Source organism: Cyprinodon tularosa, unplaced genomic scaffold, assembly GCF_016077235.1.
Source record: "Cyprinodon tularosa strain WSP-4 unplaced genomic scaffold, ASM1607723v1 ctg422, whole genome shotgun sequence".
Taxonomy (NCBI): domain Eukaryota; kingdom Metazoa; phylum Chordata; class Actinopteri; order Cyprinodontiformes; family Cyprinodontidae; genus Cyprinodon; species Cyprinodon tularosa.
This window is the reverse complement of record NW_024039144.1, coordinates 1,128,341-1,153,662: the sequence shown is the minus strand read 5'-3', so window position 1 is coordinate 1,153,662 and position 25,322 is coordinate 1,128,341. Positions and strand designations below refer to the sequence as shown.

Below are 25,322 nucleotides of genomic sequence, written 5' to 3'. Positions count from 1 at the left end.
GAGCTGCAAGAGGAGCAGCAAGAGGAGCAGCACGAGGAGCTGCAGGAGAAGTAGCAAGGAGGAGCAGCAAGAGGAACAGCAAGAGGAGCAGCAAGAGGAGTAGTAAGGAGGAGCAGCAAAAGGGGCTGCAGGTGGAGCTGCAGGAGGAGCAGCAAGAGCAGTAGCAGGAGGAGCAGCAAGAGGAGCTGCAGGTAGAGCAGCAAGAGGAGCAGCACAAGGAGCTGCAGGAGGAGCAGCAAGGGGAGCAGCACGAGGAGCAGCAAGGAGGAGCAGCAAGAGGAGCTGCAGGTAGAGCAGCAGGAGAAGTAGCAAGGAGGAGCAGCAAGAGGAACAGCAAGAGGAGCAGCAAGAGGAGTAGTAAGGAGGAGCAGCAAAAGGGGCTGCTGTAGGAGCTGCAGGAAGAGCAGCAGGAGGAGTAGCAAGGAGGAGCAGCATGAGGAGCTGCAGGTAGAGCAGCAAGAGGAGTAGCACAAGGAGCTGCAGGAGGAGCAGCAAGGGGAGCAGCAAGAGGAGCAGCAGGAGGAGCAGCAAGAGGAGCAGCAGGAGGAGCAGCAAGAGGAGCAGCAAGAGGAGCAGCACAAGGAGCTGCAGGAGGAGCAGCAAGGGGAGCAGCACGAGGAGCAGCAAGGAGGAGCAGCAAGAGGAGCTGCAGGTAGAGCAGCAGGAGGAGCAGCAAGGAGGAGCAGCAAGAGGAGCTGCAGGTAGAGCAGCAAGAGGAGCAGCAAGAGGAGCTGCAGGTAGAGCAGCAAGAGGAGCAGCACGAGGAGCTGGAGGTGGAGCAGCAGGAGAAGTAGCAAGGAGGAGCTGCAAGAGGAGCAGCAAGAGGAGCAGCACGAGGAGCTGCAGGAGAAGTAGCAAGGAGAAGCAGCAAGAGGAACAGCAAGAGGAGCAGCAAGAGGAGTAGTAAGGAGGAGCAGCACAAGGGGCTGCAGGTGGAGCTGCAGGAGGAGCAGCAAGAGCAGTAGCAGGAGGAGCAGCAAGAGGAGCTGCAGGTAGAGCAGCAAGAGGAGCAGCACAAGGAGCTGCAGGAGGAGCAGCAAGGGGAGCAGCACGAGGAGCAGCAAGGAGGAGCAGCAAGAGGAGCTGCAGGTAGAGCAGCAGGAGGAGCAGCAAGGAGGAGCAGCAAGAGGAGCTGCAGGTAGAGCAGCAGGAGAAGTAGCAAGAGGAACAGCAAGAGGAGCAGCAAGAGGAGCTGCTGTAGGAGCTGCAGGAAGAGCAGCAGGAGGAGTAGTAAGGAGGAGCAGCAAAAGGGGCTGCTGTAGGAGCTGCAGGAAGAGCAGCAGGAGGAGTAGCAAGGAGGAGCAGCATGAGGAGCTGCAGGTAGAGCAGCAAGAGGAGTAGCACAAGGAGCTGCAGGAGGAGCAGCAAGGGGAGCAGCAAGAGGAGCAGCAAGAGGAGCAGCAAGAGGAGCTGCAGGAGGAGCAGCAAGAGGAGCAGCAGGAGGAGTAGCAAGGAGGAGCAGCAAGAGGAGCAGCAGGAGGAGCTACAGGTGGAGCAGCAGGAGGAGCAGCAAGGAGGAGCAGCAAGAGGAGCAGCAGGAGGAGCAGCAAGGAGGAGCAGCAAGAGGAGCAGCAGGAGGAGCAGCAAGAGCAGTAGCAGGAGGAGCAGCAAGAGGAGCTGCAGGTAGAGCAGCAAGAGGAGCAGCACAAGGAGCTGCAGGAGGAGCAGCAAGGGGAGCAGCACGAGGAGCAGCAAGGAGGAGCAGCAAGAGGAGCTGCAGGTAGAGCAGCAAGAGGAGCAGCAAGAGGAGCTGCAGGTAGAGCAGCAAGAGGAGCAGCACAAGGAGCTGCAGGAGGAGCAGCAAGGGGAGCAGCACGAGGAGCTGGAGGTGGAGCAGCAGGAGAAGTAGCAAGGAGGAGCAGCAAGAGGAACAGCAAGAGGAGCAGCAAGAGGAGTAGTAAGGAGGAGCAGCAAAAGGGGCTGCAGGTAGAGCAGCAAGAGGAGCAGCAGGAGGAGCAGCAAGAGGAGCAGCAAGAGGAGCAGCAAGAGCAGTAGCAGGAGGAGCAGCAAGAGGAACAGCAAGAGGAGCAGCAAGAGGAACAGCAAGAGGAGCAGCAAGAGGAGTAGTAAGGAGGAGCAGCAAGAGCAGTAGCAGGAGGAGCAGCAAGAGGAGCTGCAGGAGAAGTAGCAAGGAGGAGCAGCACGAGGAACAGCAAGAGGAGCAGCAAGAGGAACAGCAAGAGGAGCAGCAGGAGGAGCAGCAAGGAGGAGCAGCAAGAGCAGTAGCAGGAGGAGCAGCAAGAGGAGCTGCAGGTAGAGCAGCAAGAGGAGCTGCAGGAGGAGCAGCAAGGGGAGCAGCACGAGGAGCAGCAAGGAGGAGCAGCAAGAGGAGCTGCAGGTAGAGCAGCAGGAGGAGCAGCAAGAGGAGCAGCACAAGGAGCTGCAGGAGGAGCAGCAAGGGGAGCAGCACGAGGAGCAGCAAGAGGAGCAGCAAGAGGAGTAGTAAGGAGGAGCAGCAAAAGGGGCTGCAGGAAGAGCAGCAGGAGGAGCAGCAAGGAGGAGCAGCAAGAGGAGCTACAGATGGAGCAGCGAGAGGAGCAGTAAGATGATTAGCAAGAGGAGCAGCAAGAGGAGCAGCAAGAGGAGCAGCACGAGGAGCAGCACGAGGAGCAGCAGGAGAAGTAGCAAGGAGGAGCAGCAAGAGGAGCAGCAAGAGGAGCAGCACGAGGAGCTGCAGGAGAAGTAGCAAGGAGGAGCAGCAAGAGGAACAGCAAGAGGAGCAGCAAGAGGAGTAGTAAGGAGGAGCAGCAAAAGGGGCTGCAGGTGGAGCTGCAGGAGGAGCAGCAGGAGGAGCAGCAAGAGGAGCAGCACGAGGAGCAGCAAGAGGAGTAGCAGGAGGAGCAGCAAGAGGAGCAGCAGGAGGAGCAGCAAGAGGAGCAGCAAGAGGAGCAGCAAGAGGAGCAGCACGAGGAGCAGCACGAGGAGCAGCAGGAGAAGTAGCAAGGAGGAGCAGCAAGAGGAGCAGCAAGAGGAGCAGCACGAGGAGCTGCAGGAGAAGTAGCAAGGAGGAGCAGCAAGAGGAACAGCAAGAGGAGCAGCAAGAGGAGTAGTAAGGAGGAGCAGCAAAAGGGGCTGCAGGTAGAGCAGCAAGAGGAGCAGCAGGAGGAGCAGCAAGAGGAGCAGCAAGAGGAGCAGCAAGAGCAGTAGCAGGAGGAGCAGCAAGAGCAGTAGCAGGAGGAGCAGCAAGAGGAGCTGCAGGTAGAGCAGCAAGAGGAGCAGCAGGAGGAGCAGCAAGAGGAGCAGCAAGAGGAGCAGCAGGAGGAGCAGCAAGAGGAGCAGCAGGAGGAGCAGCAAGAGGAGCAGCAAGAGGAGCAGCAAGAGGAGCTGCAGGAGGAGCAGCAGGAGGAGTAGCAAGGAGGAGCAGCAAGAGGAGCAGCAGGAGGAGCTACAGGTGGAGCAGCAGGAGCAGCAGCAAGGAGGAGCAGTAAGGAGGAGCAGCAAGGAGGAGCAGCAAGAGGAGCAGCAAGAGGAGCTACAGGTGGAGCAGCGAGAGGAGCTGCAGGAGGAGCAGCAAGAGGAGCAGCAGGAGGAGCAGCAAGAGGAGCTGCAGGAGGAGCAGCAAGAGGAGCAGCAGGAGGAGCAGCAAGAGGAGCAGCAGGAGGAGCAGCAAGAGGAGCAGCAAGGAGGAGCAGTGAGGAGGAGCAGTGAGGAGGAGCAGTGAGGGGGAGCAGTGAGGGGAGCAATAGAGCCAGTTGTAGACAAAAGCTTCAAATGAAAGTTGAAATAAAAATCTAGTTTCTAATGTGTGAAATTGGGACAGAGAAATATTGAAAAGTCAGTATTTTTTGGGCCCTGCTTAGGAATGAATGAAAAATGAACCGATGGAAGGTTTTAATTTTATCATTCATTCTGTGCGACTCTTTTTTCCAGTTTTTTTCCAAGTAAATGAAGAGAAATTCCAAACGCTCACCGTCTATGAACTGCCTCTGCTGCTGAATGATCTCGTCACACAGGTGTCTGTGCTGCTCAAAGCGCTGCACCACAAAGTTTTTCTGCCGGATGACGCTGTCTTTGATCAGAGCGTGGGACTGCATCTCTGCGTTCTCCATCTCCAGCTCGTGGACCTTGCAGAGGAGGCCGAGGACTTCGCGCTGCTCCTCTGAGCTCACCCTGCGAGGAAGCAGCTCCTCGAGGCGTCGGCCGCGATCCCGCAGCTCCAGGAACTTCTGCTCCAGTAAACCCTGAAATCACAGATTATTTTTTTTTATTTAATACAAGATTAGATGAAAATGTCTTTTCATTTTGTTTCCAGGAAGCTGACCTTCTGCTTTTGAATCTTCTTTTGTTCGGCCATCAGGAGGACCAGGTTTTCCCGAGCCACTGCTACCTCCCGAGTCTCTGTGCTGTCTGGGGGCGACTCGGAGGAATCCGAGTCCTTCTCACTTTCGTCCTTGTTGACGCTTTCCTTCCTTCTCTCTGCACGCCACTTTCTCCTGCGTTTACTCTGCTCCTGCTCCCAGCTGGGAACAAACAAAAGATGATATTTTAAAAGAACAATGACTTGGTCTAACACTAGTTATTATCTAATAGTGGATTATTACTGTTATAAGTTAATCAAACAGCAGCAGCTGCACTAATTTCTTTAATTAAACTCGGCCAGAGTCAGAATAATAGGGATGAAAATCAATTAAATTTTAAATCCAGAGAGAAGCTTTATGATAAAAAAGTGACGTGTTACTAGACTTTAAGCTTCATGATGAAATGCACTGGAAAAAATCTAAACCTACATACCGGTAAATAATTTTTTCTTAAAATAAATGCCTTTGTTCTTGGATTGAGGAGATAAAAGAGACATTTTACCAATAGAACAATTCAATTCAATTTCAATTCAGTTTATTTATATAGCGCCAAATTCACAACACATGTCATCTCAAGGCACTTTACAGTTCAACCAGATCATACAGTCAAATTGATACAAAGTTTTCTATCTAAGGAAAACCAGCTGATTGCATCGACTCATTGACTCAAATACAATCCCCCACACTAAGCATGCTTGTAGCGACAGTGGAGAGGAAAAACTCCCTTTTAACAGGAAGAAACCTCCAGCAGAACCAGGCTCAGTGTGAGCGGCCATCTGCCAAGGCCGACTGGGGTTCAAGGAGACAGAAGCAGAGATACAAAAAGCAGCTGTAAAAGGCGGCCCCGTCCAGGAAACACACAGCCAGGCAGACGAGCTCCAAGGCAGCTCCCATGCCAGAGGACGAAGAGAGCACATCCACTCAGTCACGGTCAAGCACATGTCACTCAGTCACAAGACAATTAACATTTAAAATAAGAAAACACAATTGCATTGTCTTATTACAAGTGCATTTTATCTAAATATCTTATTTTAAGAGGAAAAATACTCATTCCAAACTGGCAAACTATCTCATTTACCTACTCAAATGAAGGATAAATACATTTAATTTAAGAAATTTCTACTTATTTCTGGAGCGTTTTGCAGTGTGAGATGATACACTGCAAAAAAGTTATTTTTGCTTAAAATAAGTGCATTTTTTTACACTGGAAAAATAATATGTAGTAGTAAATGCACTGCAAAAACCTACTAGAAATAAGTAAAAATTTCTTAAATTAAGTGTATTTACGCTTAATTTGAGGAAGTAAATGAACAAGTTTTCCAATGGAATTAGTAATTTTACTCTTAAAATAAGATAATTAGATAAAATGCACTTGAAATAAAACAATGCAATTGTGTTTTCTTATTTTAAGTGTAAATTGTCTTGTTCCATTGGCAAAATGTCTCTTTTACCTCCTTAATTCAAGAACAAATGCACTTATTTTAAGAAAAAAATGACTTATCTAGATTTTGATTGATTAATTGTACCAGGGGGCCAGGAGGGCATGACTTCTTCACTGCATGATGTGAATTTTCTATTCAGTTAGGTTTCATTAAAATTCTATGCCCTATTAGGTCAATAAACCTTCGATATTTAGGAATTTAACATATTTTTGTCTTAATTTAAGCTAAAATTAACGTTTTCTATAAAATCTTAATTAGAACTGAAGAAAAAGTGATAAATTCAGCTGTGAAAATTTGAGCAATTTCTTTTGAAAAAAATGTTTAGCAGATGAAAACTGTGATCCTATCTCCATACCACTAAAACTTTCATGTTATTGTGTTTAAATAGTTAGTAAAACTGAATTTTTAAAGAAAAAAAAGGAAATAGATCCAACACTGAAAAAAATGATCTAGAAATAAGATAAAATGTCCTAAATTAAGTGTATTTATCCTTAATTTGAGCAGGTAAATGAGGTAGTTTGCCAATGGAATGAGTATTCTTACTCTTAAAATAAGATAATTAGATAATATGCACTTGAAATAAGACAATGCAATTGTGTTTTCTTATTTTAAGTGTAAATTTTCTTGTTCGTTTGGCAAGAAGTCTCTCTTATCTCCTCAATCCAAGAACAAATGCACTTATTTTAAGAAAATATGACTTATGTAGATTTCGATTTTTTTCCAGTGAATGGATCCATCAGTAACAATTTGGGTATTACACTGCAAAAAATGTAAAACTAGATAAGTAATTTTTTCTAAAAATAAGTCATTTTTTCTTGAATTGAGGAGGTAAGTGAGACACTTTGCAAACTGAACAAGAAAATTTGCATTTAAAATAAGAAAAAATAACTGCATTGTCTTATTTCAAATGCATATTATCTAATTATCTTGTTCTAAGAGTAAAAATACTCATTCCATTGGCAAATGATCTCATTTACCTGCTCAAATTAAGAGTAAATTCCCTTAATTTAAGAATTTCTGTACTTATTTCTAGATTGTTTTCCAGTGTGTCTTCAGTCTTCAGGGGCCAGGACATGATCTACAGGGGCTCTGGCCCCCGTTGGCCCCTGTCTAGAACCGCCCATGCATTTTTACGTATTTCTAGACCGTTTTTGCAGTGTAGAAACGTGACTGACTCTGCAACGGTGACGAGATGTCTGGAGGTGTCCATCTGGATCTCCATGTTGCTGTTCTCCAGCTCGATCAGGCTCTTCCTGATCTTCATCTGCTGTCGGAAAGCATCCAGGAGCTGCTCCCGCAGCTCGTCCATCTCTGCTCTGCTCTGCTGGCTGGACTGGGCTTGGACCTCCGCTATAAAGCAGCAAAAAAGGAAAGAGCCGTTAATGGATGTTCAGATTCCCGTGTTTGAATGGAGAGAAGAAAACTCACCCTGAATGTTTCGGATGTCCGCTCGCTCGGAGCTGATCTTCAGGCTCGCCTGCTCTGAGATCTTCTTTTTGAGCCGCTGGATCTCGCAGCGAAGGTCAGAGATGATGTTTGTGTACTGAGCAATGTGGTACGACACGTTTATCAGGTTCTTCTTCACCTGAAGCAGACAGAGAGCAGAAACCACTTTTCTCAGACGAAGCGTTTAGGCTTAAGATCAACCGTGATGGAGGCGAGGTGAAAGTTTACCCGTGTCCGGATGCTTTTGGCACGGTCGGCGTACGCCAGGGTGTTACGAGACTCCTCAAAAGCCATGGAGGCGGGGCTAATATGCGCTATCATCACTGTTCGGCTGTTCCCACCCAGCGAGTCCTACCAGTGAAAGAGGAGACAAAGTCCCATCATTCATCGTCCCCAGAGCATGCTGCTGCCACCACCATGCTTCACAATGTAGATGATATTTCAGGATTATGTTTGATGATGACATTTAGTTTTGAATAAAGGCCAAAATATTTGTTTGTTAAAGCAGAAACTTTAACATTTAAATCTAAAAGCCCACATTTCAACACATTAAAACCTTGAGATGTTGTTTTATGTGCCAACACTGCAAAAACTATCTAGAAATAAGTAAAAGAAATTCCTAAATTAAGTGTATTTGAGTAGGTAAATGAGATTGTTTGCCAATATAATGAGTAATTTTACTCTTAAAATAAGATAATTAGATAATATTCACTTGAAATAAGACAATGCAATTGTTTTTTTTTTTATTTTAAGTGTAAATTGTCTTGTTCCGTTGGCAAAATGTCTCTTTTACCTCCTCACTTCAAGAACAAATGCACTTATTTTAAGAAAAAATGACTTATCTAGATTCAAATTTTTTGCAGTGAAGTCTGTTAAAGTAAAATAAACTAGAATTCAATGGATTTTATTAGGGATGCACGATATAATCGGCCCCCTATCGGTATCGGCCTTAAAACTGAATATCGATCAGCTTCTGAGTTTCTAAAGTCTAAAAAAAATAAAATACTTCTTCGTCTTCCTCAAAAACTTCTTTTTTACAGACTTAAAAACTTCTAAAGACGAGGGAAAAAATATTGATACATTAAAATATCCCAATATCTTCATATGCTGATATATTGCCATTTAAAAACACCATATCAGTCTCTTTTACTAATGAAATATTGCTATATGTCATCGTTATGCTACGAAATCCCCTGAAAATTCACCAAATGTTGCCATATTTTTATATGTTGATATATTGACGCGGTATCGATCTATTTTACTAACAAAATCTCACAAGAATTTGCAAAATATCATGAGAGTTTGTAACAGAACGATGAAATTTCACCAGATTTTGAAAGTAAAATAGATCGATACCGCGTTTTTAAAAATCAATTTGATATCAGCATATGAAAATATATTTGAGTATATTATTTTTCAAAGTGTCAGAAATGGATAACAAAACTGCTATTTTCGCTGACTACTTATTTTTGTCCAGCTTTAACATCTGTATCGATATCGGTTATCGGCTACATGAGTTTTAAAATATCGGATATCGGCCAAAATCCCAATATCGTGCATCCCTAGATTTTATCAGTGGCAGCTGGCCAATAGAGGTCTTTTTTTATAATTAAATTTTAGATTAAAATGCAAAATATTTCAAAATATATTGATCTATATTTTTTAGATGTGCAAGCTAAATATATTATCTTTAACGACAAGTAAAGCGTCATTCCACCGGATTGATGACGTATTTCAGCCCTAGCGCACAAAACCCTTCGCCTATAGACTCTCATTAAAAGTTGTCTATGCGCAGTAGCTTCTCTGCATACATAAGGATAGGAGGCAGAAACCCTGTCTACTTTTAAGGCTAGGCTTAAAACTTTCCTTTTTGATAAAGCTTCTAGTTAGAGTGGCTCAGGTTATCCTGAGCTATCTCTATAGTTCTGCTGCTATAGGCTTAGACTGCTGGAGGACATAGGGACCCCTTTTTCATCACTGGGAAAGGAAATGATTCTAATTTTTTATTTCAACCGTTGCGTATATTAGCTGCGACATATGAATCAAGATGCTATGATGGAAAAAAATTGATTGACAGATGAGCGTTGATATATGATTGGCCGAATTTAGGTGTTCAGGCTGACGTAGAACTAACTGGTAGGGATGCACGATATTGAGATTTTAGCCGATATCCGATATGCCGATATTTTAAAACTCATGTAGCCGATAACCGATATCGATACCGATGTTAAAGCCGGACAAAAATAAGTAGTCATTGAAAATAGCAGTTTTGTTATCCATTTCTGACACTTTGAAAAATAATATACTCAAATATATTTTCATATGCTGATATCAAATAGATTTTTAAAAACGCGGTATCGATCTATTTTACTTTCAAAATCTGGTGAAATTTCATCGTTCTGTTACAAACTCTGGTGATATTTTGCAAATTCTTGTGAGATTTTGTTAGTAAAATAGATCGATACCGCGTCAATATATCAACATATAAAAATATGGCAAAATTTGGTGAATTTTCGGGGGATTTCGTAGCATAACGATGACATATAGCAATATTTCATTAGTAAAAGAGATTGATATGGTGTTTTTAAATGGCAATATATCAGCATATGAAGATATTGGGATATTTTAATGGATCAATATTTTTTCCCTCGTCTTTAGAAGTTTTTAAGTCTGTAAAAAAGAAGTTTTTGAGGAAGAAGAAGAAGTAGTATTTTATTTTTTTTAGACTTTAGAAACTCAGAAGCTGATCAAATATCGGGTTAAATATCGGTGGGGTGGCCGATGTCCGATATTCAGTTTTAAGGCCGATACCGATAGGGGGCCGATTATATCGTGCATCCCTACTAACTGGCCTGCAGAAGATAATGAAAAAAAAAAAACAGATTTAAAGACAGGATTTCTTTTTAAAATAGACATTTTCTAAATTTCGGGACAATATGGTCTGATAAAGAGAACATTTATATACATGTTTAAGCCAGAATGATTTGACATTTGAATGTGATTTCCTTACAACTTGTTGGACTGGATTATATTCAGCAGTTTCAGAATAAAAGAAGGGATGAACATATCAAATAACTCTTTTAAAAAATGCCGCTGTTTTTACCAGACGCTGTGAAACTTACCTTCAGGAGGCGGGTCAGCTTGCTGTCTCTATAGTTGACGTACTTGTTGCCATTTTTATCGCTCAGGGCATTGATGCAGTTGCCCAAAGCCAGGAGGGAACGATTGATGTGAGCGCCTTCTTTCAACCGCTGACCTCTATTCTGGGTCTGAAAAGAGGCAGAAATCGATGGGTGAGAAAACGTCTGAACTCACAGGTTTATATATATATGTTTTAACACTTTATAAATGTTGGGGGGGTGAAAGCACCTGGAAGGAGGCGAGGAATAACAAACATAAAGTCAGCTAAAACCAGGGAGTCTCTATAAGGATCTGGACGCTTCATTTATACGAGCGTCAGCTTTCAGATTTCTTCCACTAATCATCAGCTTTTTTCTCCATTTCAGTTTTATTTCAGATTGATGAGCTTTTAAGTAGCAGAGCAGGTTGAAGAACAATGTTGAGACAAAAATCCACCTGAGCTGCTCGTTCTGATCCGGCGAGGTCGATCATGAAGAGCCGAGCGAAGCGGACCTCCTGCAGGACGTCACGACAGCGGCTCTGCTGCTTGACGGCGACCTGCAGCACGGCGTGGGAGCGGGACGACGTCCGATTAGCCGCCGTTGGCTCCTGTGTGCGCTGCTTGTTGCCCTTCATTAGCAACTCCATGATCTGAGAACGCACATAAGGGACGGTTTCAGGGGTGTTAAAAGGCTTGATAATGGCGTGATGGAACCTCAGAAGATTTCCTCTCACCTCCTGGGCGTTGATGGTCGACACCTCTGTGATGCCCGCCACCTGGATCACCCCTTTAGAGTCTTCTCTCAGGTCCAAGAAGCCTGAGGATGGGTTCAGCAGGTCCCTAATCATCTCATTGTAGATCTGTGAACATAACAGATTGATCAAAAGTAATCAATGGGTGGATCTAAAAAAAATTAGAATATCATGAAAAAGTTTTATTTTTATTATTATTTAATTAAAAAAAGATAATTTACAGACATTGAAATATTTTAAATGCTCAAATCTAATGTTTCGGTTCGGAGGCTTATTATGAAGCAGGTTGAAAACGACTAAAATGTCTGAAACAAATAGATCTTTTAATCTAACAAAATAAAAAATAAGCCTTTAGGGGAATCCATGCAAAATAAGGCAACAGCAAAAAAGGACAATGAAACGGTTTTATACACTGCAAAAAATGGAAATCTAAATAAGTAATTTTTTCTTAAACTAAGTGCATTTGTTCTTGAATTGAGGAGGTAAGTGAGACACTTTGCCAATGGAACAAGACAATTTACATCTAAAATAAGAAATAGCAACCGCATTGTCTTATTTCAAGTGCATATTATCTAATAATCTTATTTTAAGAGTAAAAATACTAATTCCATTGGCTAATCATCCCATTTACCTACTAAAATGAATGGTAAATACGCTTGATTTAAGACATTTTTACTTATTTTTAGACCATTTTTGCAGTGTAGAAACTAGTAAAAATGGGCTAAAAGGGAACGTTTCTTAAGGATTTGGAATTTAAAGTTTCATCTAAGCTAATTCAAATATTTAATCTCTTCAAAAAGTCTCTAAGTGACAATTATTAAAGCCTAATATTAAAATTAGGTCTCAAACGTCATAAAAATTGCAGATTTCAAATCCCCTGGACATCAAATTAGACCAGAATGAGAAGGATCAGGTCAAATTAACAGTCATTTTCTTTTTCTTTTTTTTTACATTTTTCGTTAATCTATTATTGCCAAAAAACACAACAAAATACTTCTGGATGTTGCCTTTTTCTCTAATTCAAGGTTTCAAATGTAATTACTCTTAAATTAAAATTACTATCTCGGTCTAAAGTTTGATACATAAATCACTATCAACAGTTGACACTATTTCAGTTTTGTTATAAAACAATAAAATTAAAACCAACATCTAAGAAAAAAAAATTCTGAATCTAACAAACAAAGTGAAATTATAGATTAAAATAGCACTATAACGATTTCCTTAATTGATTTAAGGAAGTTTTCCCTCTAATTTCCTCCTCCATTCTAGATGTGATTAATCTATTCCTCTTACAGAGATGTGAACCTCAGGCTTTTAAGGTAACTGTAATTAAACCGTCCCACGATCAAAAAACACTTGGTCGATTATAGACCTGTAAAAACGAAAAAGTTAGTTCAACTCAAAATTTCAAGGCAACCGACTGCACAGAATTTTTAAGTTGAAGGCATTGTTAGAGTGATAATTATAAAATGATTGTGTGGACATCTGAAACATTGAAAGAAAGAAGATGCTACATTTCTATCCTGTGATTCAACCAGAAGGGTCATAAACTTTTATGACCTCCATCCAGTAGGTCATGAGGCAGAATCACACGGTTGTGTGACTTCCATCCAGCCAGATGGTCATTTCACACTATCTTACTGCATCCTCCCAGATAATCATTACTGGGTCTTCTGTTTAAGGCCCGCCCTATGATGTTGTAAACTGTTAATAAAAAGGTGCTGGTTTCTGAGCCAGCAGCTTTTCTCCCCTACTGCAGAGGTTGACGTTACAAATCCATGTCTGTGTTTGATCATTTCCTCTTAATCTTTTAAACTCACATTTCTCTGGATTAAAACCCAACAGGCATCAACTTATATTTTTAAGTTTTGTAGAACTACACTTATTAAGTTGTGTCAGCTAGTTTTTTTAATTCAAGTTACTGGAACTTTCAAGTCTGTAAAAACTTATTATTTTAAGTTCAGATAATCTGTAAAAAGTTATTTTAAATTCAGATTACCATCCCCTGTAATAACTTACATTTTTGAGTTTAAATCCCCCCCCCCATTAAATAATCCACTGACAGTAAACCAGTTAAATTTTGCATGTTTATTTGAACCACTTTGGCAAAAACAGGTTTACAATTCCACAATGTAAAAAAGTAATCTTATGCTTAAAGCAAATCAGGTTTCAGCATATATTTTTTTACTTTCCAACTCCTGTTAAAACCTTACAAATAATGCAATATTGCCAGAGATGACAGGAAACCAGTGCCTTAGTGTTCTCTTGGACGAGTCCTCAGGGAAAGTTACCGCCAGCAGAGTGACCAGATGGGAGCTCCTGGGAAAATCCATGGAAACCCCGTAGCTGCCGGTTGCCATGACAACTTTGAAATGAGCATGCGCTGGGACTGGGTGTCAACGACAACTTCAAAGTAAACTCAACTTAATTTATAGAATAAGATGAACTTTTCATCAGAAACTTATGAAAGTGAGTTCAACTGGCTCACACCAGACGATTCAAGTTCCAACTGGCAATTTTATTGTCAGTGAATGCAAAAATCTTAGTGAGGTGAACAATTTTGAGTTGTCGTTTTTACAGTCTTCTTTTCTAATCTAAAATTCTTGAGGAAACAGTTGTTAAACAAGTGTGTGACAACTTTCACCACAATGAACTTTATGAAGAGTTTCAATCTGGTTTCAGAGCTTGTTTGATATTCATTCTTTGTCATTTGTTTAGTTTACTTTATATTTTTGGTAATTATTTACAGAGTTTATTTTATAGGTTAAAAATCGTTCTTTTGTGTTTTTTTCGTTTTGATTTTTCTCCGTTAGACAGGAAGAACTGTAGGTCTTTTCCCTATACGTACTGGTAAAAGCCCAGCATGGATTGGGGCGGGGCCTATAGTTTTTATCAGAGAGGGAGAAACAGCTAGCCGAGACAATCCTGATCTCGCAAGCTTTCAATGTTTCACTCGCAGATCAGTCTGGAGACTCTCCGTTAAAGAAAATTTGGAGCCGTTCACCAAACGAACGTCCAATCAGCGTTGGCTTTGAGGCGGGTTGAGGTGTGACGCAACGAGAAGCGCGACAGTTCAGTCTAAAGAACATGGCGGCTTCAGCCGATGAAACTAGCGTTAGCGTGGCTATCGAGCAAGTTTTATCGGAATTACAGAGTATTTCTTCACTGAAAGAAGAGCAAAACACTGCTCTGGAGGCTTTTCTCAGAGGAAAAGACGTTTTTGCTCTTCTCCCGACTGGTTTCTGCAAGAGTTTGATCTATCAATTGGCTCCTCTTCGTCGTCGCTCTGTTAGTACGTCATATGCTTCGTTGATCTGATTGGTTTATTTGGCCCGTCTATCACCAACATAGGCCAATCAGCTAACCAGTATTTTCGCCCCTTCCCAAGATTATTTCAACGGAAGGTTTCCAGATGGATATGCGGAGCAAATCCATCTGGCGGAGTCAGGTTAAGAAACAGCAGGAAACAAAGAAAAGTTTGATTAGTGTTATTTTCCTGCAAGCTGATTGACATGCAATTTTCAAGGTTTTAGACTTAGGACTTCCTTTGCATGCGTATAAACCAACCCCAGTGCAGTACAGCCTCGTTTTAACTTTTAGAACGATTTATATGACTAACAATCCCCCCTAAGGAGCTCATCATAGCACTGAAACAGCTCTGCTGAAGGTCACTATTGATATTCTCATGGCCTCAGATAATGGACTTGTATCTGGACTCGTCCTGTCTGGTCTTCCGTGTTCATCTTTTTAACCAATCTGATTGAACCGTCTCTATAAAGCTCCTTAGGATGATGTGAACTGATGCAATAAAAGTGAACTGAACTGGATTATTTGCCACCAGACAGGAAGTCGGCTTGACTTCCAGCAAATATTTTGCTGCCTAATAACAGATGCTGGCTGTGATTTTTATGGCTCTAAAAAGGCAAGATAGCGAAGATATTGAGCTGACAGAGCTCATCTCTCTCCCTCTGCTGTGGCACAAGAAAGGGTGAGAGTGTAAAAGTTTGGTTTTCTTTCATTTCTTTCTTTCCTAATGGACAAAAACATTGCAGCAAGTGAAAACCTTAAAAGATGCTGTTAGATAAAACTCCTCATGGTGTTTTAGTCCTTCATGTCCCCGACCTTCACTCCACACTCTGTCCTTATCTTTTGTTTGTCCTAAATCAGAGTTTTCTGGGACTTTTTATTCGCATTGGTTTCTCTGTGATCTAGTTTTCCTGAGCGCCTCATTCTGGCTGCTAAGAGAAAAAACAAACAAATCAATTGAGCATCAGACACTAAGAGCGTAATCGAGAAGAACAATAAGCTTTCAATTGGAAAGCCACCAGTTTTAGTCCGTGAGGCAGACACCCTGTCTACTTTTAGTAGTAAATTTTCAGTAACAATCTTTACTCATTAAAGACAGCAGGTTGGAAAACAATAAGCTGGCAACGTTAAGCAATCTTCTAAACATTGCCAACTTCTTGTTCCTGATGTTCCTAACAGAGCACTTCGCTCTCAATCTGCAGGTTTACTAGTGGTTCCTAGAATTTCTAAAAGTAGAATGGGAGGCAGATCTTTTAGTTATCAGGCTCCTCTCCTGTGGAACCAACTACCAGTTTTAGTCCGTGAGGCAGACACCCTGTCTACTTTTAAGGCTAGGCTTAAAACTTTCCTTTTTGTTAAAGCTTCTAGTTAGAGTGGCTCAGGTTATCCTGATCTATCTCTATAGTTCTGCTGCTATAGGCTTAGACTGCTGGAGGACATAGGGACCCCTTTTTCATCATTCTGCTTCATTCTATCTCTATTCTCCCACTCTGCAGAATCTGTTAGTTCAATCTCTACGTTCTGCTCTCTCTGCTTTTTCTCATAGTAGCTTCATCTGGTCTGTTCCTGTTTGGCTGTGACTCCATCCTGGAGAGAAATATCAGCTGTGCTGCTGCCATCAACACCTTTGTTTCTAGATGTTGGAGCTTGGCCTGTTTTCCAGTGTAGTCCTGTTTCTCTGACTGTGACTAACTGGATGTGCTCTCTTCATCCTCTGACATGGGAGCTGGCTCGGAGCTCGTCTGCCTGGCTGTGTGTTTCCTGGACGGGGCCGCCTGTGGAGCTGGTTGACAGTTGCCTTTTGTATCTATGCTTCTGTTTCTATGTCTGCTTCTGTCTCCTTGAACCCCAGTGGGCCTCAGCAGATGGCCGCTCACACTGAGCCTGGTTCTGCTGGAGGTTTCTTCCTGTTCAAAGGGAGTTTTTCCTCTCCACTGTCGCTACAAGCATGCTTAGTGTGAGGGATTGCTGAAGAGTCAATGAGTCGATGCAATCAGCTGGTTTTCCTTAGATAGAAAACTTTGAATCAATCTGAGTGGATGATCTGGTGAACTGGAAAGTGACCTGAGATGACATGATGTGAATTGACACTACACTGGAAAAACAGTCTAAAAATAAGTAAAAATGTTAAATTAAGTGTATTTACGCTTAATTTGAGTAGGTAAATGAGATAGTTTGCCAATGGAATGGGTAATTTTACTTAGATAAAATGCACTTGAAATAAGACAATGCAATTGTGTTTTCTTATTTTGAATGTAAAGTGTCTCCATTGGCAAAATGTCTCTTTTACCTCCTCAATCCAAGAACAAATGCATTTATTTTAAGAAAAAATGACTTATCTAGATTTTGATTTTTTCCAGTGTATAGAAATTGACTGAATTTAATAATTTGTGCAGTAAAGCTTCTGTCCTTAAGTCCTTAAAGTTTGAATTTATCTGACTGGATGATCTGGTTGAACTGGAAAGTGCCTTGAGATGACATGATGTGAATTGGAGCTATAGAAATAAACTGAATAGAATTGAATTAAAATCAAAGTGGCATAAAGGAGCCTCGTTAGGAAACAATTCCAGCCTCTTGGAGGAGTTTCTTGGCATCTGGCATAAAAATGATGCCTTTTGTTTCCACCGCCAGACGCTGTCATCACAAACATCCAGGAACAAATGTATTGCTCTGCAGCTCTTTGGTTTCTCTGAGCGGGTGGGAGTGAAATTCTTTTCCATGAAAATGTCAGACACTGAATGTAGAAGCTCTCTGTTGCTTTTATGGCTTTGAGTCCTCACATGAATGCATGTGTGACGCGTGTGTTTGCTGTTTCCAGGGAGCGATCTGTTATTGCCGCCGCCTCACAGCCAAGAGGTTAAATGGCATTTTATAGATGCGCTGAGCAAAGTGCACACATCTGTTTGCTTTCATGAAGGGGAAATCACTGAGAAGGCATTCTGAGCATCGTTACTTTTTAAACATGATAGACCCGACATTGGGGCGCTTTAGTCCTAAACCAAGCAGAAAGCTTTAAAGGAGGCTTTCACGTTGTTTATGAAAGCACTTTTCTGCACTGGTGGCATCACAGATCATTTTCCTCTCCCCCCGCTGACATCCTATATGAGAAATAAAAAATAACCGAGCGTTTAAGCCGTCAGCATGAAGGAAAGCCTCTGGAGCATTTAGTCGGCTCGAGGTGAGTTTGACGAATAAATTAGTCTTCAAATCAAATTGTCACTTCCAGGATCCTGTTTCTGCTTTCATCTCAATTTGATTTGAAAGCTTTTAATCATTTTGTCACAGTCCTGAATTTTCTGTTTTTTAAAATAAAAATAAAAAAAAACTCTCACTGTTTTAATAAAAGCATCCATCACTTATTTTCCCTAAGGAGAAGTTGGTGACAATTTACCTCTTGACTTTTAAAAAATTAGAATATCTTTGAAAAGTTGATTTCTGTCTCAACTAAAAAAATCAAACTCTTAGCAAAACAAACAAGAGAAAATGTATTCAGCTACTTATCGGTTATCTGATTTTGGCCGACAGCTGATTACAAATAAACTTCTACAAAAGTTGAATTCTTGTCTCTAAAAAAAGGACCTTTAAATGAAAGGTGATGTTATTATTTGTATAATTATGAATACTGTCGAGTTCATAGTTTGTCAAAAGTGAGTCATTAGAAAGTTGAGTGGAAGGAAAAAATGTGATCGCAAAAGTCCATATCACTGCTGCACCAATGACGCAACAGATGCAAAAGGAGACCTGACCGGATGGCAGGTGCACACTGCAAAAAAGGAAAATCTATACAAGTTTAATAAACTTGAATTCAGCATTTTGGTCTTATTACACATGTTTTTCAATGTATTTTCTTAGTAAGACTGAATATTGTTAAGATTATTTGATATGTTTTAAGAAAATTCACCTTTTTAATCCTAACTAGATAATAAAACTAATTCTGAGCAGCTTTTTTCTTAAAATAGCTCACATTGCGGACTGAGTCGTGTTAACATTTAGACTGTGAGTACATTTTTACTTGTTTCAAGACAATAAAACAATCCATATTAACCTGTTTTAAGAACTGACCACATCTCATTAAGATATTCCAGCTAATCAACTGTGATTGCTTTCAAATTGATAGGGTCATTGAGATTGTCATTCATGGTTTAGCTTTGAGATTCTGAACCTCACCAGTGGACCATTCACTGTTTACAATACATCATAACTACTGTACATCATACACATGCTTATTATAATAGAAGCTCTGCCTTAAAGGGAAACGCCGTTTTTTTTTTTTTACATTTGGCCCTTGATTTTACGTTATTACATCATGTACTGCAAAAAATCGAAATCTAGATAAGTATTTTTTTCTTCAAATAAGTGCATTTGTTCTTGAATTAAGGAGGTAAAAGAGACATTTTGCCAATGGAACAAGACAATTTACACATTATTTCAAGTGAATATTATCTAATTATCTCATTTTAAGAATAAAATTACTCATTCCATTGGCAAACTATCTCATTTACCTGCTCAAATTAAGGGTGAATACACTTAATTTAAGAAATTTTAAGTTATTTCTAGATCGCTTTTGCAGTGTGCTATATGAGTTCTGTGCAGTTGGAGCCGTTCTGAAGATATTCGGTTAGGTTATATCCCAGTAACGTCTTCCTATGGGCAACGACTTGAAGCAGAAACTAAACTGCTCATAATTTATCATTTATGGTACGCCAGCATTCAGAACATGTAGGCGAATCACTGTCCCCCAGACATCAGCAGTTATATTTTTCATATTTTTATCTTTTGAAAACGAAGCGGCGCCTGTATGACGTCATCCACACTCGCCGGCTACCATTTATTCATCCTGTCCGCTGAACTGCTGCTAGTTTTCATCACATGCCTGGAAGATGTCTAGTGCTGCTACCACAGATGATCTCGCTCTCCAGATGGAATTGAACGATTCAGATTAGCTAGAATGAATAGAAGGAGTAGAGGGTAGCTATACTGCTACATCACCATCTCTTCATTGTTTGGCCTGTGCAGCCCTCACCTTTTTTTTTTTGGAGGGGGGCTGCTTAAATATTAATAAAAAATGTTTTTAAGTTTTTGTCAAGTGTATTTTTCCCATACATTCACTACATCTAAATAATGAAATTAATTCTAGCTAAGAAAAACAGACTAGTTTTAAGCCTTTAAATGAACTGGTATCAAGGACATTTGCCTTGTTTTTAAGCCTGTTGGATGCTTGTTTTGAGCAATAATTGGTTAGAGGACATTTAATTCTAAGCAATAATGACTAATAAATGAGAATAAAATGCTTAAAATAAGACAAAAAATCTTAACGAGTAAAAGAAAAAATAGATTTTTCTACTTGATTTAAGTTTTTTTGGATGCTTACTACTTGGATATTATGTTGTTGTTTGAAGAAATCTTACCAAGTCTCATTTGCTTGCTGCACTGGCAGATTATTTTGCTCAAAATAAGTAATTATTCACTTAAGACCCTATATTTGTTCTTATTTTTTAGAAGGCATTTTTTGTTGTGCATATACTGTACAGTACATAGACAGGTTCTCACCAGAGTATTTACATCGGGCGCAGTTTGTAAATTTAAGCAGTCAAAAATTTGGAGCAATATTTATGGTTATTTAGTGTGTTTTAAGAGATAAATAAGGAGGTTATTTTCCTGGACGGGGCCGCCTTTTACAGCTGCTTTTTCTATGTCTGCTTCTGTCTCCTTGAACCCCAGTGGGCCTCAGCAGATGGCCGCTCACACTGAGCCTGGTTCTGCTGGAGGTTTCTTCCTGTTCAAAGGGAGTTTTTCCTCTCCACTGTTGCTACAAGCATGCTTAGTGTGAGGGATTGCTGAAGAGTCAATGAGTCGATGCAATCAGCTGGTTTTCCTTAGATAGAAAATTTTGAATCAATCTGACTGGATGATCTGGTGAACTGGAAAGTGACCTGTGATGACATGATGTGAATTAGAGCTATAGAAATAAACTGAATAGAATTGAATTGAATTTGAAAAACAATTAGTTTAGTAAAGGCAGTAAAACAGCTGCAGCACTGATGCCATCAGCCTCTCATCATGGAATTAAAGGTAATGCCTTTGTGCCTGATGGGAAATGAAGGACTTACCTCTAAATAGGACATGGAGACGCTGTACAGCATGTCGTCGCTGGTCTCCTCGATGGCACGAAACAAGTCATTCAGTGTGCGAACATAGATGCCTGGCTCTTTGTCAGTGCCCAGCATGGTGTACGTCTTCCCACAACCTGAAACCCAGCAGAACCATTTCTGGAGGTGAAAAGCGCACAAAGAGGCCAAATTGGCTGCAGGAGTGAGTGAGGGAAAAAAAATATGTTTTACTGATAAATCTCCTCCAGAATAACTGTATTAATCTGAAAATGAAAATGATTTCCTTCAGGCAGCAGCAAGAAATGAATTTTATTTTAACAATTCTAAAAGATATAAAGATGCATAGGTATGTTTGCAGACTGGAACCAAAGTCTAAAAGTAAAAAGGGTCAAATAAAGCCGATTCTGATTCTAAAATATAAATCAAACTGCTATAAAAATGTGACGCATCACTTCCTGTGGGATCTTTACTGTTTGGTTAGGAAGTCCCTGTTTCAATGTGTCCTTGCCCAGCTCAGCTAGTCTTTGCAAACCAAAAAATAAGTCATTTTAGGACAAAGTATGACTCATTTTCTTTTTATACCTCAACTGAATGAAAGAAAAAACAGTTTCAATTTTCAAACTGCAAGGGCAGCGTTTTTTTACCGCAGCACGGACACCGCGTCCCCCCGTGTCTCTGTATTGTCTTTCTGTGTGTTTTGCCTTTTCTTGGATGGACTCTACTGAAATGGAAATTTCGCCCTACTGGAGTGCCGCTCCAGGCTGGGCAACAAATAAAGTCTCTTCGAGTCTTTGAATGTTTGTTAGTGTCATGATCTGGCCTGTTTGCTCCTCCTTAATTAGTCATTCCTTTCACCTGTCGTTTTCCCTCCCTGCCTCAATCATAATTCATTCCTCTCACCTGTTTCCTCTTGGTTTTATTCAGTTCAGCCTGAGCATTCAGGGCCAGATCATTAACAGTTTTTCTGTTTGCCTGTCTGTTCAGTTTATTTCTTGGTTCATGTCCTGGATCCTGGCAGCCAGTGGAAAGAGTGTTTTGTGTTTGTCTCGTCTCCTGATCGTCCACTATTCCTCCCCTGCTGAGTCCTCTGGGTTTTCGGCTCTATATGCGCGGAGGGTCAATTTTTATCCTAGTAAGCCTGGCTCCAGGGAGGAGACCAGTTTAAAGTCCTGCATCAAGTTCTGGTTCCACGTCCTGTCTCGGCTACCCTCTTCCTGATCCTGTCTGCTCCTGTGCGTGACCACCTGGTCACGCTTTCGGACCCTGTCAGACTCTGAACCCTCTTGGGAGCCTGTGGATGCCTGGAAGTCTGGATCCTGCCTCCTGTTTCTGGTTCTGCCTGATCTGGATCCTGTTCCTGTCTGTTCTGGATTCCTGACCAGGATCGGCTTCCAGCATGTCCACTGGGACTGCAGCACTTGGGGACATTCTTGGTCTGGACTGTAAAACCAGAGTGTCTGTGATTGGGCGGTGCCCCGCTCCCCATCCTGCAGTGTCCGCGAGCCGCAGCTCCGCTTTAGTTTTTGTTAATTTAATAAACCTTTTTGAACTTTCCTACTGACTGTCTCTCCTTGAATACTGGGTCCATCTGTCCACGTTTCTTGACAGTTAGTGACATTTTCATTAGAGAAGAAATTAGCATACAGCTCTGGAGAAAGTTGGAAAGAAATTTAAACTGGGAAATAATAATAATAAAAAAAAACATCAATCCACAACTAAAGTAACCATTCTGACAAAACAGTAAAACTTCCACCATCTTAACTGACGGATGAATTAATAATCCGAAGCAGCCTGTGGGGTTGGTTCCCAAGCTGTCACACGTCGGTGGCAGCATCATGCTGTGGGAAGGCTTTTCTTGAGCATGCGAAGGAAGATTGATGGAGCTTAGTAAAAATCAATTAGAGGCGGGAAAAGACGGATATGCTACAGAGCCAACAGCGACGCTTTGGATGCTCAACAACAGGTCTTCATCACTTTGGCCAAAACAATGAAAAGCCAGCTAATGTCTTGTACAAATGCATGTTTTATCATTTCCTCAGTCGACTTTTTGTATTTAATTTTAAAAATTCTTAAAGAAATAAAGATGCATACGTATGTTTGCAGACTGGAATCAAAGTCTAACAGTAAAAAGGGTCAAATAAATCAGATTCTGATTCAAAAATTTAAATCTAAAAGCAAAGTTAAAAAGGTGACGCATCACTTCCTGTGGGATCTTTACTGTTTGGTTAGGAAGTCAATGTTTCAATGTGTCCTTGCTCAGCTCAGCTAGTCTTTGCAAACCAAAAAAGAAGTCATCTTAGGGCAAAGCATGACTCATTTTCTTATTATAACTGGACTGAATGAAAGAAAAACAAGTTTCAATAAGATTTCACCTCCTCTTCTGGAGAGGGAGCTGACTAATTCAGCAGAGGGGGAGAAAAATAACCCATGTGACCCGGTTCCTGTCCAACACACACACATTCAGACTGAAACACCAACCTGTGGGTCCATAGGCAAACACGGTGGCATTGTATCCTGATATGAGGCCTTCAATGAGCCCTTTGGTTGTAGCTCGGTAAACCTCTTCCTGCAGAAAATGAGAGAAAGCAACAGAAATGAAATCGCAGCAAAGATTCTTCCTGGCTTCCGTTCATCTGAGCTTCCTTTTCTAACTGACCTGGCTGGCCGAGAAGTCGAACGCCACGTCGAACATGTAGGTCTTCTCCCTGGAGCGGTTGGCACGCAGGATGTCATCTGGATCTTCCATTGGGTCCATCAGAACCACCATCTAATAAAAAAAAGGAATAAACAGCATGAGTCAGTCAATCAATTCACTTTATTTATATAGCACCAATTCACGATCTCTGCCTGACTGTGACTAACTGGATGTGCTCTCTTCATCGTCTGACATGGGAGCTGGCTCAGAGCTCGTCTGCCTGGCTGTGTGTTTCCTGGACGGGGCCGCCTTTTACCGTTGCTTTTTGTATCTATGCTTCGTTTTCTATGTCTGCTTCTGTCTCCTTGAACCCCAGTGGGCCTCAGCAGATGGCCGCTCACACTGAGCCTGGTTCTGCTGGAGGCTCCTTACTGTTCAAAGGGAGTTTTTCCTCTCCACTGTCGCTACAAGCACGCTTAGTGTGAGGGATTGCTGAAGAGTCAATGAGTCCACTGCAAAAAATCTGAATCTCGATAATTAATTTTTTCTTAAAATAAGTGCATTTGTTCTTGAATTGAGGAGGTAAAAGAGACATTTTGCCAATGGAACAAGACAATTTACACTTAAAATAAGAAAACACAATTGCATTGTCTTCAAGTGCATATTATGTAATTATCTTATTTTTAAGAGTAAAATTACTCATTCCATTGGCAAACTATCTCATTTACCTACTCAAATTAAGGGTGAATACACTTAATTTAAGAAGTTTTTACTTATTACTAGATCGTTTTTGCAGTGTCGATGCAATCAGCTGGTTTTCCTTCGATAGAAAACTTTGAATCAATCTGACTGGATGATCTGGTGAACTGGAAAGTGACCTGAGATGACATGATGTGAATTAGCGCTATAGAAATAAACTGAATTGAATCGAATACACTGTACGATTTTGGGCAGATTTTAAGGTTGTGTGAGACTTTTTCGATCAGGCAGGGGGTAACGAGGGGCGATCAGCCCCTAACGACCACCTCCCCATCAGGAATCGTAATGTCGGGAGAAAATCAAACATGTTTGAAATCCAGTCGGCCGTCGTAAGGTGGTCGTGGACAAATCTCTCAGTGGGCAAACAAGGATTCTTCTTCTTCTTCTTCCCCTCAGATGTAAACCCAGCAGCATGGCGGGGGGGCAATGAGTGAAATGGAGTTCTGTCTGTAAAATTGACAGACCGTAGTAGCCACGTTAGCTCAGCCATGTCTTTGTCCAAATACGTCGTCTCCTTTTCTTTTTAGGGCTTTTAGCATAAAGTTGCCCAAATATCCAAGGCAGCGCGTTTCCCTCTAGTGAGCTTCATGTTCCTCTTCTACTCGTTTGGCTTCCAGATAGACGAGTCCGAGTAGCGCCATCTCACTGCGGAGCTGAGTCCCACCTGGTTTTTAGACGTACAGTGTGAGCAGGTAGATCGCATCAGAGTGAAACTGCAGGTTTTCGTCGTACAGTGTGAGCTATAGCCAGAGGTGGAAAGAGTACAGGTGCTGGTCATAAAATTAGAATATCATGAAAAAGTAGATTGATTTCAGTAATTCTATTTAAAAAGTGAAACTTGTATATTATATTCATACATTACATACAAACTCATATATTTCAGATGTTTATTTTGTTTAATTTTGATGATTACAAATGACAACAAATGAAAATCTCAAATTCATCATATCAGAAAATTAGAATATTGTGAAAAGGTTCAAAATTGATGGCCCCTGGTGCCACACTCTAATCAGCTAATTAACTCAAACCACCTGCAAAAGCCTTTAAATGGTCTTTCAGTCTAGTTCTATAGGCTACACAATCATGGGGAAGACTGCTGACTTGACAGTTGTCCAAAAGACGACCATCGACACCTTGCACAAGGAGGGCAAGACACAAAAGGTCATCGCTAAAGAGGCTGGCTGTTCACAGAGCTCAGTGTCCAAGCACATTAATAGAGAGGCGAAGGGAAGGAAAAGATGTGGTCGAAAAAAGTGTACAAGCAAGAGAGATAACCGCACCCTGGAGAGGATTGTGAAACAAAACCCATTCAAAAATGTGGGGGAGATTCACAAAGAGTGGACTGCAGCTGGAGTGAGTGCTTCAAGAACCACCACACACAGACGTATGAAAGACATGGGTTTCTGCTGTCGCATTCCTTGTGTCAAGCCACTCTTGAACCACAGACAGCGTC

The 25,322-nt window shown here is 41.5% G+C and overlaps 1 protein-coding gene across 2 annotated transcripts in view; it reads right to left on the bottom strand.

Annotated features, from left to right (window-relative positions):
• The window catches only part of kif19 (kinesin family member 19), a 97,057-nt gene that overhangs the window by 15,224 nt on the left and 56,511 nt on the right, over positions 1-25,322 (bottom strand). For both annotated transcript variants that reach the window (XM_038299281.1, XM_038299280.1), the window contains exons 3-13: positions 23,132-23,242; positions 22,954-23,041; positions 20,476-20,612; positions 11,042-11,167; positions 10,763-10,957; positions 10,309-10,455; positions 7,415-7,537; positions 7,169-7,325; positions 6,916-7,090; positions 4,262-4,460; positions 3,911-4,181 (exon numbers count right to left, since the gene is read on the bottom strand). In XM_038299281.1, coding sequence (XP_038155209.1) covers positions 3,911-4,181; positions 4,262-4,460; positions 6,916-7,090; positions 7,169-7,325; positions 7,415-7,537; positions 10,309-10,455; positions 10,763-10,957; positions 11,042-11,167; positions 20,476-20,612; positions 22,954-23,041; positions 23,132-23,242 — 1,729 coding nt within the window. The remainder of the gene's footprint in view (positions 1-3,910; positions 4,182-4,261; positions 4,461-6,915; positions 7,091-7,168; positions 7,326-7,414; positions 7,538-10,308; positions 10,456-10,762; positions 10,958-11,041; positions 11,168-20,475; positions 20,613-22,953; positions 23,042-23,131; positions 23,243-25,322) is intronic.